Consider the following 17001-nt stretch of genomic DNA (forward strand, 5'->3'; position numbering starts at 1 on the left):
AGTTAGACGCTTAATCTACTGAGCCACCCAGGCACCCCTTCGTTTTGCTTCTTAACATTGCACCTTGGAGAGGGGCGCCTAGGTGGCTCAGTCGGTTAGGCATCTGACTTCAGCTCAGGTCATGATCTGTCAGTTCATGGGTTTGAGCCCCACATTGGGGTCTCTGTTGTCAGCACAGAGTCTGCTTCAGATCCTCTGTCTCCCTCTCTATCTGTCCCTCCCCTGCTCTTGCAAGCGCTAGCACTCTCTCTCTCTCTCTCAAAAATGAATAAACATTAAACAAAATTAAAAACAAAACACCCCCAATGTACTTAGGAGATAATTTCCTACTGAGTTGCCTCATTCTGTTCATGGGTACATAGTATTTCACCATATTAATGTACCATAATTTATTTAACCAGGACGTTGAGTTGTTTCCATTCTTTTGCTGCTACCAACCATGCTACAGTTAATATCTATAGATTTTTTACACATGCAAATATTGCCATAGGAAAAATCCCTAGAATTGAAATGATTGGTTCTAAGGGTATGTGCATTTAAATTTTTGACTGATATTGTTTATGTATCTGTTTTCCCACACCTTTGCTTACCCAATGTGTTACAAGAATTTCCTTTTTTTTTGCTAATCTTATATATGGAAAATGTGGAAGGAGTTTGCTTAATCAGTATTCCCCACACCTTTTGGAGTGAAGGTCATTCAGTTGTTACACTTACCTTAAGGGTTCTCATGGGTAGGCATGCATGAGAACAAAATATCACAATGCAAAGATCTTATATTGAAAAATACTAAATATAAATCTTCCTACAGAAAAAAGTTAGCATTTGCAGTGATGAGTAAGTATTTTCTGAATTTAGTGGTTACAGTTTTGGTTCATAACAAAATGATGAAACAAGTCACAGGTTTCACGCGTGCTGAGTCTCTCTCTGGAACTGTCAAAGGTCACATACAATTTTTGGACAGAAGATACTCCTGTCTGCAAAAAAGTACAAGACTCACTTTTAAGTCAGGAAGAGAAATGCACGTTTTATTGGCTGTTTATACTAGGGTGAACCACTTATAGGCACAGGAGATCTATGTTTATCTTTGAGAATAAAATAGACTCCTTTCTGGGATAGTTCAGGCATGATAGGCTCTTCAGATCCTAAATATATTTATATGCCTCGATCCAGAAATTTCATTTGGTCATGCTACTTATAATAGCAAAAAAAAATTTGTTTAAGTTTTTTATTTTAATTCCAGTATAGTTAACATACAGTGTTATAGTAGTTTTAGGTGTACTATGATAGCAAAATTTTGAGAGAAAACTCAATGTCTGGATATTAGGGAATAATTTAATAAATTCTTACATACAGCTTAAATATAATATTTTTGAGGAGTTTACAATATGAGAAGATTTCAACAATATGTAAAACTGAATATTAAGTGAGGTCTTAATAATTAAAAAGAAAAAAATTATACAGAAATATCCCGGCAAAAATATCCCGGCATAAATGTTTTAGTGATTTAGGATGATTTTTCTTCCTAAAACTTTATTTTGTAAATTTTCTATAATGAACATCTATTTTATAAATTTGATAACATTATTTAGTAGAAGCATGGCCTCTTCGGTTCTCACACCGCTGATACTGGGTTGTTAAATAAAAAAAAAAAATTCTGTTGAATCAGTATTATTGCAGTAAGTTGGTTTTTTGGCTTAAAGAAATACCGCTTTCTCTTTATTTAAATGTAATAGTCCTTGCAAAGAGTCTTGTATTTACCTTTATGTGCTTTTTCTCGTAGATTCTAGATTTATTTCACTTTCAAGATAAATTGACAGCGCGACAGTTTCAGAGAGTTGCCACCACTACCTTTATAACCATGTCGAGAGAACGCCCACAATTGGCTTCGAAGTATTTGCTTGAACCGGTGCTAGCCCCCCTCCACCGATGTTTAAACACCGCAGGTAAAGGGGGAAGTCTGGTGGCTGTGTTCCTCTCAGGGATCTTCCTCAGCGTTTCAGATTTCAGTGACTGAAATCTGTCATACTTCCTTGTCTCCAGTTTTGCTTTCTTTTCTCCCCAACTTTTTATTTTGAAAGATCCACCTCACGTAAATTCCAAGAAAAGTACCTTGAAGCACCCCTGTACGCTTTACCTGGATTGCCCAGCTGCTCATATTCTGGCCACATTCGCTTTTATCTTTCTCTCTTTTTATTTTATTTTTTTTATTTATTTCTTTTTTTAAATTTTTTTTTTTTAACGTTTATTTATTTTTGAGACAGAGAGAGACAGAGCATGAACGGGGGAGGGTCAGAGAGAGGGAGACACAGAATCTGAGACAGGCTCCAGGCTCTGAGCTGTCAGCACAGAGTCCGACGCGGGGCTCAAACTCACGGACTGCGAGATCATGACCTGAGCCGAAGTCAGCCGCTCAACCGACTGAGCCACCCAGGCGCCCCGATTTATTTCTTTTTTTAACGTTTATTTATTTTTGGGACAGAGAGAGACAGAGCATGAACGGGGGAGGGTCAGAGAGAGAGGGAGACACAGAATCGGAAACAGGCTCCAGGCTCTGAGCCGTCAGCCCAGAACCCGACGCGGGGCTTGAACTCACGGACCGCGAGATCGTGACCTGAGCTGAAGTCGGACGCTCAACCGACTGAGCCACCCAGGCGCCCCTCTCTCTTTTTATAACATGTACATCAGCGCTTGTTAGTTGCAGATGTCATTTGATATACAGACTTGATTCAAATTTATCTAATTGTCTCAAGAATTTCCTTTGTAGTTATTTTTTCGTTCAAGTCTAGATTCTAGTGAAGACTCCTGCATTGCATTTACTTATATCTTTTTAGTTTCCATTAATGTAGAATAGTTCCCTAGCCTTTTGTTTGTTTTTCACCATGATGTTTTTTTCCCCAGATGAATACACTTCCTTTATCAAGAGTGACAAACTGAAACAAAACCGTAAAACCCCAAACATGTAAAAACCCAAGGTGTTAGAAGGACAAACTCAGTTCATTCAAATTCAAGCTCATCTGGACCCTGGTCACAAACCTCAGTGAGGTGCATGTGAACACCAAGTTAGGGAGAGGACAGGAGTGAGGCCAAGAGAAAGGGTGTGAAGGTGGCCCCCATAGGTTCCCTAGGGATCACCCTCAAAGTGGTACCTCCACCTTCCCAGAGATAGTGAAGACCTACCGGGCCCTAACCTTTTGACCACCCCAACCCCTGGCCAGGGTGTTTAAGGCCAGTCCCAAATGATTCTACCCTCCCTTGCTCCATCCTTACTTGCTCAGGCTTTCAACCTCACTCTTCTCCTCTATACTTTTCTCTGTGAATAGTCGTAAGTTAGGGTATTGTTTGAGTCACAGTGAGGCTGGGGGCCAAGGGAGACAGGGTGGAGACAAGGTGAAGAGAGGAGAAAAAGGTCTGTCCAAGGATCCCTCTCTTCATGGGATCCCAAAGTGTACATCCAGCTCCTCTTTTAAAAAAAAAATGTTTCTTTAATGTTTATTTATTTTGAGAGAGAGAGAGAGCGTGAGCAGGGGAGGGGCAGAGAGAGGGAGAGAGAGAATCCCAAGCAGGCTCCGACTCGGGGCTCAAACTCACAAACCGTGAGATCATGACCTAAACTGAAATAAAGAGTCGGATGCTCAACTGACTGAGCCCCCCAGGCGCCCCCCAGCTCCTCTTTTGCAACCACTCAGATCTGAGAAAGTGCACTGTAGGTGTCAGCAGCTGTAAGTCGGAGAAGGGATGGGCTCGCCGGCCGGCACTTGGTGGGGCTGGCTGGCGTGAGAGGACAGCGGCAGCTGCATTTTCCTGCGGGTCAGGCTGCTGCTCAGCACAGCCAGGTGGGCGCTGAACTGCCTGCCAGCTCCATGTGCTGGTGCTGCTGTTCGCCCTGGGAGGCCCCGGGAGCCCTCAGCAGGCTCGGTGACGTTGCCGGCTGTCTTAGCCGGGACAGACGAGAGCGGGGCCCGCTCGTCAGTGTGAGCGGAAGGCAGGCTGTGGGAACTGGGTTCAGCTCCATCGGGGGCTTGGGCAGGGGGGCTGCTAGGGTCCAGCAGCAGCCTCCGCCCCTCTCCGTCCTGGTCCCAGTCCTTGTTCTCGCTGCTGTAGCGGCACCCCAGGGCTGGGGTCAGGCTGGGCGCTCAGACCACGCCGAGGAGGGAAGGCATCCATCCTTACCATGGCATTTTTGAAGGGCCTCGGTTACAAAACGTTCTGCAATTTGTATTTGTCTAATTGTTTCCTCATGATTAGATCCAGGGTAAACATTTCAGCAGCAATATTCCATAGGATGACTATTTTTTCTCAGTCTCCATTAGATTAGGGGGCACACGTAATCAGTTTATCCCATTCTGGTGATATTAAATTTGATCATTTCATTAGTAGCCTGATTTCTCCATTGTTAACATATCTTTCTCTGTAATTAATAAGTAATCTGTGGGATGATAGTCTGAGACTGTGTGCCCTGTTTCCTGTTAAGTCTTTCATGCTGTGGTTTGGTATCCATTGATGATTCTTGCCAATAAAATGGTTACTTTCTTTGTTATTTTAATTTGTTAGGTTGCTATTCTTCTATAAAGAAGAGCTTTTCTTTCTCCTTGCCTCATCCCTTTTTTTAAGCTTTTTTTTTTTTAAGATTTTATTCAGTGAGTTACCCAACATTCTTGTCATTCATTTTTATTTTATTTATTTTTTTTAATTTTTTAATTTTTTTAATTTTTTTTTTCAACGTTTATTTATTTTTGGGACAGAGACAGACAGAGCATGAACGGGGGAGGGGCAGAGAGAGAGGGAGACACAGAATCGGAAACAGGCTCCAGGCTCTGAGCCATCAGCCCAGAACCCGACGCAGGGCTCGAACTCATGGACCGCGAGATCGTGACCTGGCTGAAGTCGGACGCTTAACTGACTGCGCCACCCAGGCGCCCCTTGTCATTCATTTTTAAAAAAATATTTATTTATTTATTTATTTTGAGAGACAGTGCATGCACAAGAGCAGGGGCGGGGCAGAGAGAGAGGGAGAGAGAGAATCCCAAGCAGGCTCTGCGCTGTCACTGCAAACCAGTGAGATCATGACCTGGGCCAAAGTCCAGAGTCGGCCACTTAACCGACTGAGCCACCCAGCCTCCCCTCTTATCACTCATTTTGATGCTCAGATTTTCCCACATTTGGCTGGTGGGTTTAGTTCTGTTTTAATGTCTTAGAAGATTGACATTGCACCAACTCATCACCTGCCTTAGTATGTTTTTATACTTTACTGAATTTTTCCCCCACAGTTTACTGAATTTAATGCTTGGATGCAGAATATTATTTCAACATTCTTTGTTAAAAACAAAACAAAACAAAACAAAACAAAAAACCTTTCTAGATAGTAGTTCCTAAGGTTTTAAGTGAAGAAAAAGTTTGATGTTATGGTTAAACCAAATTTAGTTCTATGTAGACTTTTTAAAGAAGTCATCTGTAGTAAACATTTCCTGGGTGTGTGTAGTGGGGGTGAGGTGGGCAGGGATAAAGAAAGTCTAATTTTGGTGCATAGTAAAACTTCACCAAATTGAACCTGGTGAAGTGAAATTTTTGATTATTCAGATGTGATAAATGTTATATATATACATGTATACACATGTATACATATATATACACACACACACACATATATATATATATATATATTTTTTTTTTTTTTTTGGTGTCCATGGATCGGCCTGAACTAAACATGGTATTTGAGTAAATAGTTTAAAAATTTTTTTTTCAACGTTTTTTATTTATTTTTGGGACAGAGAGAAACAGAGCATGAACGGGGGAGGGGCAGAGAGAGAGGGAGACACAGCATCGGAAACAGGCTACAGGCTCCGAGCCATCAGCCCAGAGCCTGATGCGGGGCTCGAACTCACGGACCTCGAGATCATGACCTGGCTGAAGTCGGACGCTTAACCGACTGCGCCACCCAGGCGCCCCTGAGTAAATAGTTTAAATTTCTTTACATATTTGATCGAAACCTAGTCTAGATCCAGCATATGCTTCAACAAATCGCTCAAGGGGTGCCTCAGTCAGTGGAGTGTCCAACCCTTGATTTCGGCTCAGGTCATGATCCCAGGGTTGTGGGATTGAGTCCTGCCTTGCGCTCTGCACTAAGTGTGAGGCCTGCTTGGGATTCTCTCTCTGTCTCCCTTTGTCCCTCTCCCCTACTTGCGTGCTTTCTCTCTAACTCCGTGTATTACGAGTATACCTCATTACTAATCTATTCTCTTGTCTAATACCTAATCTGTGAATTAGGTATTGTAGTCTGAGACAGTGGTCCTCATAGTGTGGCCCCAGGACCAGCAACATCAGCATCACCTGGTAATTTATTGGAAATACAACTTCTTGGGCTCTCCTCAGACCTACTGAATCAGAAATAATGGTGTGGGTCCCAACAATCTGTGTTTTAACAGGCCCTTCTGGGTAATTCAGGTGTGTGTTCAAGTTTGAACACTGGTCTAAGAGCACTGTTCTTAGGATAAGTAGATCCATTCCATTTGTGGATCAATTATTATTGTCCTGGACATTGTTCATTCCTATTGGACATCTATTTGCCAGACATTTCTTCATATGTTAGGTTATATTCGTAACACCAGCTACATGTTTTGCATTGACAGTGTCTGGATAACAAAAAGGGTGTATTCTAGTCTGACTGGTTTTATATAGACAGCCCCATCATTGCCACTGGGGAAAAAAAACCCCTAAAATACAGGCTTTCTTATTTTGTTTTTCATATTGTATCACATTTTTAAGACTATGTGACAATTATGATAAATTACCATATTTTATCAATTCTAAGGTGCACATGTTTTTAACATAAAAAAAGCTTTAATTTTGGGGGGTCTTCTGGCTGGCTCAGTCAGTAGAGCATCCAACTCTTGATCCCAGGGCTGTGAGTTCAAGCTCCACACTGGGCATGGAGCCTACTTAAAAAACAAACAAACAAAAAAAAACCCCAAAACAAAAAACTTGAATTTTGGAAATATTTTTCACATTTTAACAATTCTGATATTGAGATGTATCTCACAATTATTGTTGGCCAGGTAGCAATCATGGCATTATCTGTGCCTGCAAATGAGCATTAAAACTCATAGAATGGATGTCAGTGACTTAGGAAAAAACTGTGAAGACAACAGTAGAGTGGTGACCTTTTTTTTTTTTTTTAAGAAAATGTTTGTATTTATTTTTGAGTGAGAGAGAGAGACAGAACATGAGCAGGGGAGAGGCAGAGAGAGAAGGAGACACAGAATCTGAAGCTGTCAGCACACAGCCTGATGTGAGGCTTGAACCCCCCATGAACCATGAGATCATGACCTGAGCTGAAGTCAGACACCTAACTGACTGAGCCACCCAGGTTCCCCTAGAGTGGTGAACTTTTAAGAAATTTCACATCAGGGACACTTGGGTGGCTCAGTTGGTTAAGCGTCCAACTCTTGGTTTCAGCTCAGATCATGATCTCACTGTTGGTGAGTTCAAGCCCCACATTGGGATCCGTGCTGTCAGCACAGAACCTGCTTAGGATTCTCTCTTTCTCCCCTCTCTCTGCCCCTCCCTAACTCATTCTTTCAAAAATAAATACAGTTTAAAAAAAAAAAGAAATTTCACATCACCTACACTCTTGGTGGCACAGAGTTCAGTATATTATGGCAATATGTGGATATCAGTAATGGTGTCGAAATGTTTCAGAAGAGTTGGACTTTTTAAATGTGAAGTGTTCAGAATTTCTTATTCTGTTTATCCCAATTATATAGCTTATATAAGGAATGATATTTAATAAAATTGTATGTCTAAATAAATCTAAAAGAGCTCTCAATACTTTTTTTATTAAGTTTTTAAATCTTAATTCCATATAGCTAACATGCAGTATTGTATTAGTTTTGGGTGTACAAATACTGATTGAACAATTCTATACATTATTCAGTGCTGATCACGATAAGTGTACTGTTTAATCACCATCACCTATTTCACACATTCCCCACTGACCTCCCCTCTTTTAATCCTTTTTATAAAATCTATTTTAAAACTTTTTTTTAACATTTTATTTTTGAGTAACCTGTACACACAACACGGGGCTTGCCGAACTCACAACCCAACGATCAAGAGTCCTATGCTCCACTAACTGAGCCAGCCAGGCACCCTGTTTTCACCTCCACGTAACCATTGACTGTCACTTTCATTTAATTTGATCCCTAATTTTTCATTCATTAAATTTACAAGTAAAATTTCAAGTCATAATGTTTCATAAGTTACTTGCTTTCTTCTTTCTTGTGATATATAAAATAACAATGAATGTTTATAATCATTGGCATCATAGATTTCATGAAATACTGTATTTGGTGTTGTATTGTACATTGGTAATCATGTTGAATCTCTAATTGTAGGTGTTACTTACAGAACTATCTAGCAACACTTTCTTCCTTAAGTCCTGAGCTCTATTCAATGATGCACTGAATATGGGTAATTTTGTTTTTTGTTCTCTAGAGATTCCAGAGAGTGACATGGCTCCAGGGACCATTTTGGTAACAGAAGAGGAACTTAGTAGATGTATTGAGGATGTATTTAAGGTTGGTAATTTGAGTCACTAATGTTTCTAGATAACATTTACACATAGTCTTTTAAAATAGTTTTGCCTTTCTGGGGTGCCTGGGTGTCTCAGTTGGTTAAGCCTCCAACTTCGGCCCAGGTCACGATCTGGCAGTTTATGGGTTTGAGCCCCGCGTCAGGCTCTGTGCTGACAGTTCAGATCCTGGAGCCTGCTTCAGATTCTGTGTCTCCCTCTCTCCCTACCCCTCCGCTGCTCACACTCTGTCTCTCTGTGTCTCTCAAAAATAATAAATAAACATTAAAAAATGTTAATTCCAAACTATCATGATTTTTTCACTTTGAAAACCGGAAAATATAAGCTGTTAGTAAAAAAGCTGATACGTTTTGAAACTGTCAATTTCATCATTTACTCTGAATGTTAAACAGTTTAGATTCTGTAACTGGCACATACCACTGATGAAAGCATGTCTTTTGAAGAAATTGACAGTGGCATTTGCAGTGCTATAGGCTTCCAAAAGTGTATGAGAATATTGAGTCTACTTTATATCTTTCTAAAGTAATCACCGTCATATACAAGTAAGTCTGAATAAGTGAATCTTGCAAATGACTACCTAAATATATTACTGAAGTGAAAAAAAATGTATGTTCTCTATGATTACAGTCTTATAAATATATATGAAACATATATTTTTAGACAAAAAAATGAAATCCATTGCGTTAGGGCCAGATGGAGCTGGGATAAATATTCTTTCTTAAGGTTTATTTCAATAAATTTATAATAGTATTTTACTATGAAAAATATCCACGCTAGTAAATAGCTTTCAAAATTATATTCCATGTAAAAAGGTCTAGCTGCTTTGGAAAATAATTTGGCAGTTCCTCAAAACATTAAACATGGAATTACTATTTGACACAGTAATTCCATTCTTAGGTATATACCTAAGAGAAATGAGAACATGTTCAGACAAAAATCTGTGCACAAATGTTCATCATGGCATTATTCATAATAGCCCAAACGTGGAAGTCACCCAAATGTTTATCAACTGATAAATAGATACACAAATGTGATATATGCATGTAACGGAATATTTTTTAGCCATAAAAATGAATGAAGTATGGACACATGCCACAACGCAAACATTTAAAAGTAACAAATTTTAAACTTTAATAGAAACCAGAAAAAAAAAGACCACGCGTTGTATGATTCCATTTATGTAGAATATTAAGACTGGGCAAATTCATAGAGACAGAAAGTAGATTAGCGGTTGCTAGGGGAGTTAGGAGTGTCTGCTAATGGGTATGGGATTTCTTTGTGAGGTAAGGAAAATGTTTTGGAATTAGACAGTGGTGATAGTTATACAGTCTTGTGAATATACTAAAAGTCACTTGTACATTTTAAGAGTGAATTTTTTTTAATGTTTATTTATTTTTGAGAGAGAGAGTATGAGCAGGGGAGGGGCAGAGAGAGAGGGAGACACAGAATCAGAAGCAGGTTCTAAGCTCTGAGCTGTGAGCACAGAGCCTGATGTGGGGCTTGAACTCACGAACCATGAGATCATGATCTGAGCTGAAGTTGGATGCTTAACCAACTGAGCCACCCAGACACCCCTTAAGAATGAATTTTATGGCATGTAAATTACTTATCAATAATTTTAAAAATTATACTCCACATTTCTCATTTCTTTTCTATGGCAATAAATTAAGCATTTTAGAGAAAGTGTTTAGTTTTTTATGAAATAATTCAAACAGATAAAAAATGCAGAGTAAAACATTCATGTACCCACCACTCAGCTTAAGAAATTAAACATTACCAGTTCAGTTGAAATCTTCTATCTACCTATCCCTGGTCACATTTCCATGGCTTCCCATGTAAAGGTACATTGTGGTTTTAGTTAACAGTTAGTTCTCTTATTACTAGTGAGTTGAACATCTTTTCGTGTTCTAGGTTTATTCATATTTTTTATTCTGTAAACTGCCTATTCACGTTTTGTCCATTTTAAAAATTGCCTCTTCAAAATTTTTTTAGAATAAATCTTTTTTTTTAAGTTTATTTATTTTGAGAGAGACAGAGGCAGCATGGGTCAGAGAGAGGCAGAGAGAGAGGGAGAGAGAATTACAAGTTAGCTCCACACTGCCAGCGCAGAGCCCCACTCAGGGCTCAAACCACAAATCCATGAGATCATGATCTGAGCCGAAACCAAGAGTTGGATGCTTAACTGACTGAGCCACCAGGGCGCCTCTAGAATAAATCTTTTTTTATAAAACAATTTTATTGAGATATACTTTACACACCATAAAATAATGTTTTAAGTATGCAAGTCAATGATTTTTAGTAAGTTTACAGAGTTGTGAAACTAATACATTACAATTTTAGAACATTTCCATTACCCTAAAAAGGTCCCTGTGCCTATTTATAGTCACTCCTTGTTCCCACCCTTAGCCCCAGGCAACCACTAATCTGTCTACCTCTATGGATTTGCCTTTATGGCTATTTCATGGGAAGGAACCATGCAACATGTGATCTTCTGTGGTGAACTTCTCTCTCTTAGTATGATGTTTTGTGTGTGTGTGTGGGGGGGGGGGTGTTTCCATGTTTTGTTTTTTTTCAAAGTAATCACTTTGCCCAACATGGGGCTCGAACTCATGACCCTGAGATCAAGAGTCATGGACTGTTGATCAAGTGTACCGACTGGGCCAGCCAGGCACCCTCTCTTAGCATAATGTTTTGGAGGTTTATCCAGGTTGTTGCATATATCAATATTTTGTCCCTTTTAATTGTTAAGTAATATTCCATGGTATGAATATACCACATTTGGTTTATTTGTTCATCAGTTGATGGCCATTTGGCTGTAAAGTAGATCTTTCTTTCTTCAAACAGCTTTGTGAGTTGTAATTCACATACTATACAGTTTACCCATTTAAAGTGTGCAAATCAGGACATCTGTCTGGCGCAGTCAGTAGAGCACGCACCTCTTGATCTTGGGAGTTCAAGTTCAAGTGCCACACTGATTGTGGAGCTTACCTTAAAAAAAAAAGTATGCATATCAATGGCTTTTTAGCATAATCTAAGGCTTGCATATTAGAAGTATATTCTAATACTTCATTACCCAAAAAGAAATCCCACATTATACCCAAAACCCTTTATCACCCTTTTTTCCATTCTCCCTACTCCTAACCCCTCCAACCTCCAACCCGAGTCAACCACTAATCTGCTTTCTCTTTCTATAGATTTGCCTATTCTGGACATTGCATATAAATGGAATTATATACTATATGGTCTTTTGTGATTGGCTTCTTTTACTTAGCATGATGTTTTTAAGGTTTATATTAAGCACAAAGCAGGACCTCATTCTTTTTTTTAAGATTTCTTTTATTTTTTAGTAATCTCTATACCCAACATGGGGCTCAAACTCACAACCCCAAGATCAAAAGTTTCATGCTCTACTGACTGAGCCAATCAGATGCCCCAAGACTTGATTTCTTTTTATTGCTGAATAATATCCTATTGTAGATATAGACTCTATTTTGTAATCCATTCATTCTTTGATATATATTTGGGTTGTTTTTACATTTTAGCTATTATGATTAATGCTGCTATAGACATTTGTGTACAAGTCTTTGTGCATACATATGTTTTCATTTTCCTGGGTATATACCTAAGAGTAGAATTGCTAGAGGGGCGCCTGGGTGACTCAGTCGGTTGAGCGTCCGACTTCGGCTCAGGTCATGATCTCACGGCTCGTGAGTTCGAGCCCCGCGTCAGGCTCTGTGCTGACAGCTCGGAGCCTGGAGCCTGCTTCCAATTCTGTGTCTCCCTCTCTCTCTGCCCCTAACCCACTCGCGTTCTGTGTCTGTCTCTCTCAAAAATAAATAAACATTAAAAAAATTTTTAAAAAAAGAGTAGAATTGCTAGATCTTATGGTAACTCTGTGTTTAACCATTTGAAGAACTGCCAAAGTGGCTGCAGCAGTTTACATTCCTACAAGCAGTATGTGACGGTGTAGAGTAAACCTTAAGTCGTATTCTTTCAGATAAGAAGGCAGATGATTGGGGGGGGGGTGGTTGTTTTTGTTTTGTTTTTGCCTCAGCAAAGTGTTATTGATTTAAGTAATCTCTACACCCAACGTGAGGCTCAAACTCAAGACCCCAAGAATGAGAGTCACAGTCTTCCAACTGAGCCAGCCGGGTGTCCCTGTTTTCTTTTGTTTTAAACTTAATGTATGATATGCATGATTTGTAGGTATAAAATTCACGCTTAAAAATTCAAAACTCGTTCTGTTCAGCACTCAACTTTTTACTAAAGTAAGCTGTTTCATTTAATTTCACTATTAAATAAAAGGGACCTGGCATACAAATATAGCATCAGATTGTTTATAGATAAAACCTAACTTAGTGACTATAATGCTGTTTTTTTTTTAATGCCTCATTTAGAGACTTATGAAAAGAAAGTTTTTATATCCTGTTCTACATATTCATAGGTAAGGACATTTTTGATTGTAGAAAAATAAGAAATTATATAGAGCAGTGTAGAAAGCAAATGTTCTGAATTAGAGAACAAGGCCCAGCTAACTCTCAGAAAGGTTGTCTTCAGTCACACACCATCTGAGGAATATCATGATGAAAACTGTTAAGTGGTGGGTGTGGAATGTCAGAAAGGCTTGAAAGTGGTGTCAGGGGTAGAACTTAATTGTGACTACACTCTGGTACAAACCCCTCATAGTATTTCTGGGAAGTAAAAAAAAAAAAAAAAATTGCTTTTAGAGGAAAAAGAAAGCAAATCAGCTTCTTTCTGGCAAGTGAATTAGCGTCTAAAAAATGGAGAGATCCAGAAACAGTGAATCCTGCCATTGTTCCTGTTCTTGCTCCCCAAAAAAGGGGGAGGGAAAAAAACCCTCCTAATTTGGTGAACAGTTTGGTGAATTTAAAACCTCCTGGAGAGGCAAGCAAAACATTAGTTGGCTGTAAACACTTGATTATGCACAAAAGATTGGGGCGGTTATGAAAGCAGGAAGGGGTGCGGAAGGGTAATTATTCTCCCTACAAGGTTTTGGCAGCTCAGCTGCACTGGGAAAACAGAGGAAATGTGTATGTTGGGGGGAAATGGTAAACACTGTGTAAAGTTTAGCAACAAAGGCTGTGTTGTCTTTATTAACTTTCTGCTAATACTAAATTACAGAGCACAGCTCAAAGGCAGGAAACAAGGAAAACATCTGGGATAGTTGAATGATCCAGCAGCTCACTGGGTAGCAAGAGGGTACAAGAGGGTGTTTAATTTTAGAGAGGCATTTGGGAACATGTCCAGCTCTGGTTTTCTCTCTCTTTTTCTTTTCTTTTTAACAGATTTACTGGGATATAATTCACATACGCCTCAATTCACACATTTAAAGTGTTCAACTCAGTGCTTTTAGTGTAGTCACAGGGTTGTGCAACCATCACCACAAATCTGACTTTAGAAAATTATTGTCCCCCTAAAAGGACCCCATACCCATTACCCATCCCTGTCCCCATTCACTCTCCCTTTTCCCAATTTTATTTTATTTATTTATTAAAAAAAAATTTTAATGTTTCTTTATTTTTGAGAGAGAGAGACAGAGACAGAGCGTGAGTGGAGGAGGGGCAGAGAGAGAGGGAGACAGAATCTGAGGTAGGCTCCAGGCTCCGAGCTGTCAGCGCAGAGTCTGACTCAGGGCTTGAACCCACAAACCATGAGATCATGACCTGAGCCAAAGTTGGATGCTTTACTGACTGAGCCACGCAGGTGCCCCTCCCTTCTCCTAATCAAAAAAAAAAAAAAAAGTTTATTTATTTATTTTGAGAGAGAGCACGTGTGAGTGGGGGAGGGGCAGAGAATGAGGGAGAGAGAGAGAATCCCAAGCTGATGGCGCAGAGCCTGATGTGGGGCTTGAACCCATGAACTGTGAGATCACAACCTGAGCCCAAGTCAAGATTGAGACATTTAGCTGATTGAGCCACCCAGGCACCCTCCCTCCTTCTAATTTTGTCCCCAAACCTTAGGCAACCACTAAAATGGACTTGCTGTCTCTGTAGACTTGCCTATTATGGATATTTCATATAAATGGACTTATGTAATATGTGGTCTTTTGTAGCTGACTTTTCACCAGCAGGATGTTTTTAGGATTCATCCATGTTGTTGCATAGAGCAGTATTTCATTCTGCCTAACGGTATTCTATTCTAGGGATATATTGCATTTTGTCAGTTGATGGGAATTTTTGTTGTTTCCACATTTTGGCTGTTGTGAACAATGCTGCTACAGACATTCATGTACAAGTTTTTGTGTGGACATGTGTTTTCATTTCTCTTGGGTATATAGCGAGGAGTGAAATCGCTGGACCTTATGATGACATTGTGTTCAACTTTTAGGGGTACTGTCAGATTGTTCTCCAAAGTGGCAGCACCATTTACATTCCCATCAGCAGAGTGTGAGAATTCCAGTTTATCCTCTCTGGCCAACACTACCACTACCATTTCTCTTTCTCCTCCTCCTCCTCCTCCTCCTCCTCCTCCTCCTCCTCCTCCTCCTCCTCCTCCTCCTCCTTCTCCTCCTCCTCCTTCTCCTCCTCCTCCTCCTCTTCCTCCTCCTCTCCCTGCCCTCCCCTTTTCCTCCATTATTATAGCCTTGCTGGTGGGAGTATCTTATTGTGGGTTTGCTCTTCGCCCATTTTTTATTTATTTATTTATTTTAAAGATTTTATTTTTAAGTAATCTCTATACCCAACATGGTGCTGAAACTCACCCTGAGATCAAGGGTCACATGCTCTACCTACCAATGGTTCTCCCCAAAGAAATCTTCCTCAGCAGTCTCCTCTTGGTCTCTGCACATTTGTTCCTTCTCTACTCTCTTTCTGAATGGAAAGTTTTTATAGTCCTGCTCTAGTTTTAGTCTGGTATCTTCTGTTGGAGTTTAAAGTCTATTTTATCTTAGTGCCTCAGTTGATGTTTCCAACTGAATGTCCTGTGTCACCTGTATCATAATAGGTGCCCATCTGGCTGCCATCTTGATACCTAGCTGCAGAGCCCCTTAGTTCCTCAGGGCCAATTTCCTCTTCACTTTATACACAATCCAGATCCGATTGGTTTTCTGATTAGGACCATAGTGGAATTAGAAGTAAAAAATTAGAAGTTAGTTAGACTAAGGCATGCTGACGAGAGAGTGCCAGTGGAGAGGATCAAGAAAGGAGACAGAAAAAGTACTCCAAAAGGGCATAATAGTTTGAAAAACAAAGTATGTTGGGACTGCTACGTTTAGTATACTTCGTTTAAGGAGGTAAGGATTGCATCTCCTCCATTTAAAAAATACTTTCTTCTGAAAGAGGTAAAATATAAATACATTTTGGTATTTAAAGAAATAAGCCCTCAGCTTGCTGAATGAAAATGTGGCAGGGGCAATTACAAGAGAAGGCCTTTCTTTGCTTGCATCCTTTACATACAGCATGGAGTGGAGCAGTGTGGCTCTGGTGGGCCAGGTGGAAAGGTCTCAACAAAACAGGTGTACACAGAGATGCTCACTGAACTGAAACTTTGGCATAGCCACTTGTACTTCTGCATAAATAATTCTCGTCGTTTCTATGTGTGTACCTTACATCTGGTAAAATGATTTAAGCCAAAAAAGAGATTTGCAGCTCAAATAACTTTTTTTTTTAATTTTTTTTTTAATGTTTATTTATTTTTGAGAGACAGAGAGAGACAGAATGCAAGCAGGGGAGGGGCAGAGAGAGAGGCACGCACAGAATCCAAAGCAGGCTCCCAGCCCTGAGCTGCCAGCACAGAGCCCGATGCGGGGCTTGAACCCAGAAACCGTGAGATCATGACCTGAGCTGAAGTCAGATGCTTAACCAACTGAGCCACCCAGGCACCCTGCAGCTCAAATTACTTTTAGTCCAATGGCTTCCTATTCTGTCTCCATATTTTTTTTTAATGTTTATTTATTTGTTTTGAGAGGCATGTAGGGGCAGAGAGAGAAGGAGAGAGAGGATCCCAAGCAGGCTCTGCACTGTCAATGTGGAGCCTGACATGGGGCTCGATCCCAGAAACCATGAGATCATGACCTGAGCCAAAATTAAGAGTCAGATGCTTAACCGACTGAGCCACCCGGGCACCCCTATTCTGTTTTCTTCTGACTCTGAATGTCGGGGGTCCTAACCCTAGAATACTTAATCTTTTTGTCCTCCCTAGTATGAGAGGGATAAATGTTTTTCTTTAGCCTAGAAAGGTAAAGAGAGGCCTGGGCTGCATAGAGATTGGTTCTGGGTAGGGTAGGATGAGAGAATTATACTTCCTCACGATTTGGACATTTTCTTGCTCTTAAGAGAACCGGCCAGAATCTGATACTAGGTGGGGCCAGAGGTGGGAATGGGGAATGTTTCCTTTTAGTATTCCTCACCATACTTGCTGAGAGACTCCCTAAGGCAGAAGAAATTTTCGGGCAG

The 17001-nt window shown here is 40.1% G+C and overlaps 2 protein-coding genes across 4 annotated transcripts in view; one reads left to right on the forward strand and one right to left on the reverse strand.

The window, feature by feature from the left end:
* Positions 1 to 17001, forward strand: part of TANGO6 (transport and golgi organization 6 homolog) — a 194652-nt gene that overhangs the window by 29656 nt on the left and 147995 nt on the right. For all 3 annotated transcript variants that reach the window (XM_045045579.1, XM_003998190.6, XR_002150077.3), the window contains exons 6-7: positions 1781 to 1943; positions 8491 to 8573. In XM_045045579.1, coding sequence (XP_044901514.1) covers positions 1781 to 1943; positions 8491 to 8573 — 246 coding nt within the window. The remainder of the gene's footprint in view (positions 1 to 1780; positions 1944 to 8490; positions 8574 to 17001) is intronic.
* Positions 3711 to 4178, reverse strand: LOC109494652 (ragulator complex protein LAMTOR1-like). The gene is made up of 2 exons (XM_045046892.1): positions 4171 to 4178; positions 3711 to 4125 (listed from the first exon to the last, which is right to left on the reverse strand). The coding sequence occupies exons 1-2, from the start codon at positions 4176 to 4178 to the stop codon at positions 3711 to 3713; spliced, it is 423 nt and encodes a 140-aa protein (XP_044902827.1).

This window comes from Felis catus, chromosome E2 (genome assembly GCF_018350175.1).
Source record: "Felis catus isolate Fca126 chromosome E2, F.catus_Fca126_mat1.0, whole genome shotgun sequence".
NCBI classification, from domain to species: domain Eukaryota; kingdom Metazoa; phylum Chordata; class Mammalia; order Carnivora; family Felidae; genus Felis; species Felis catus.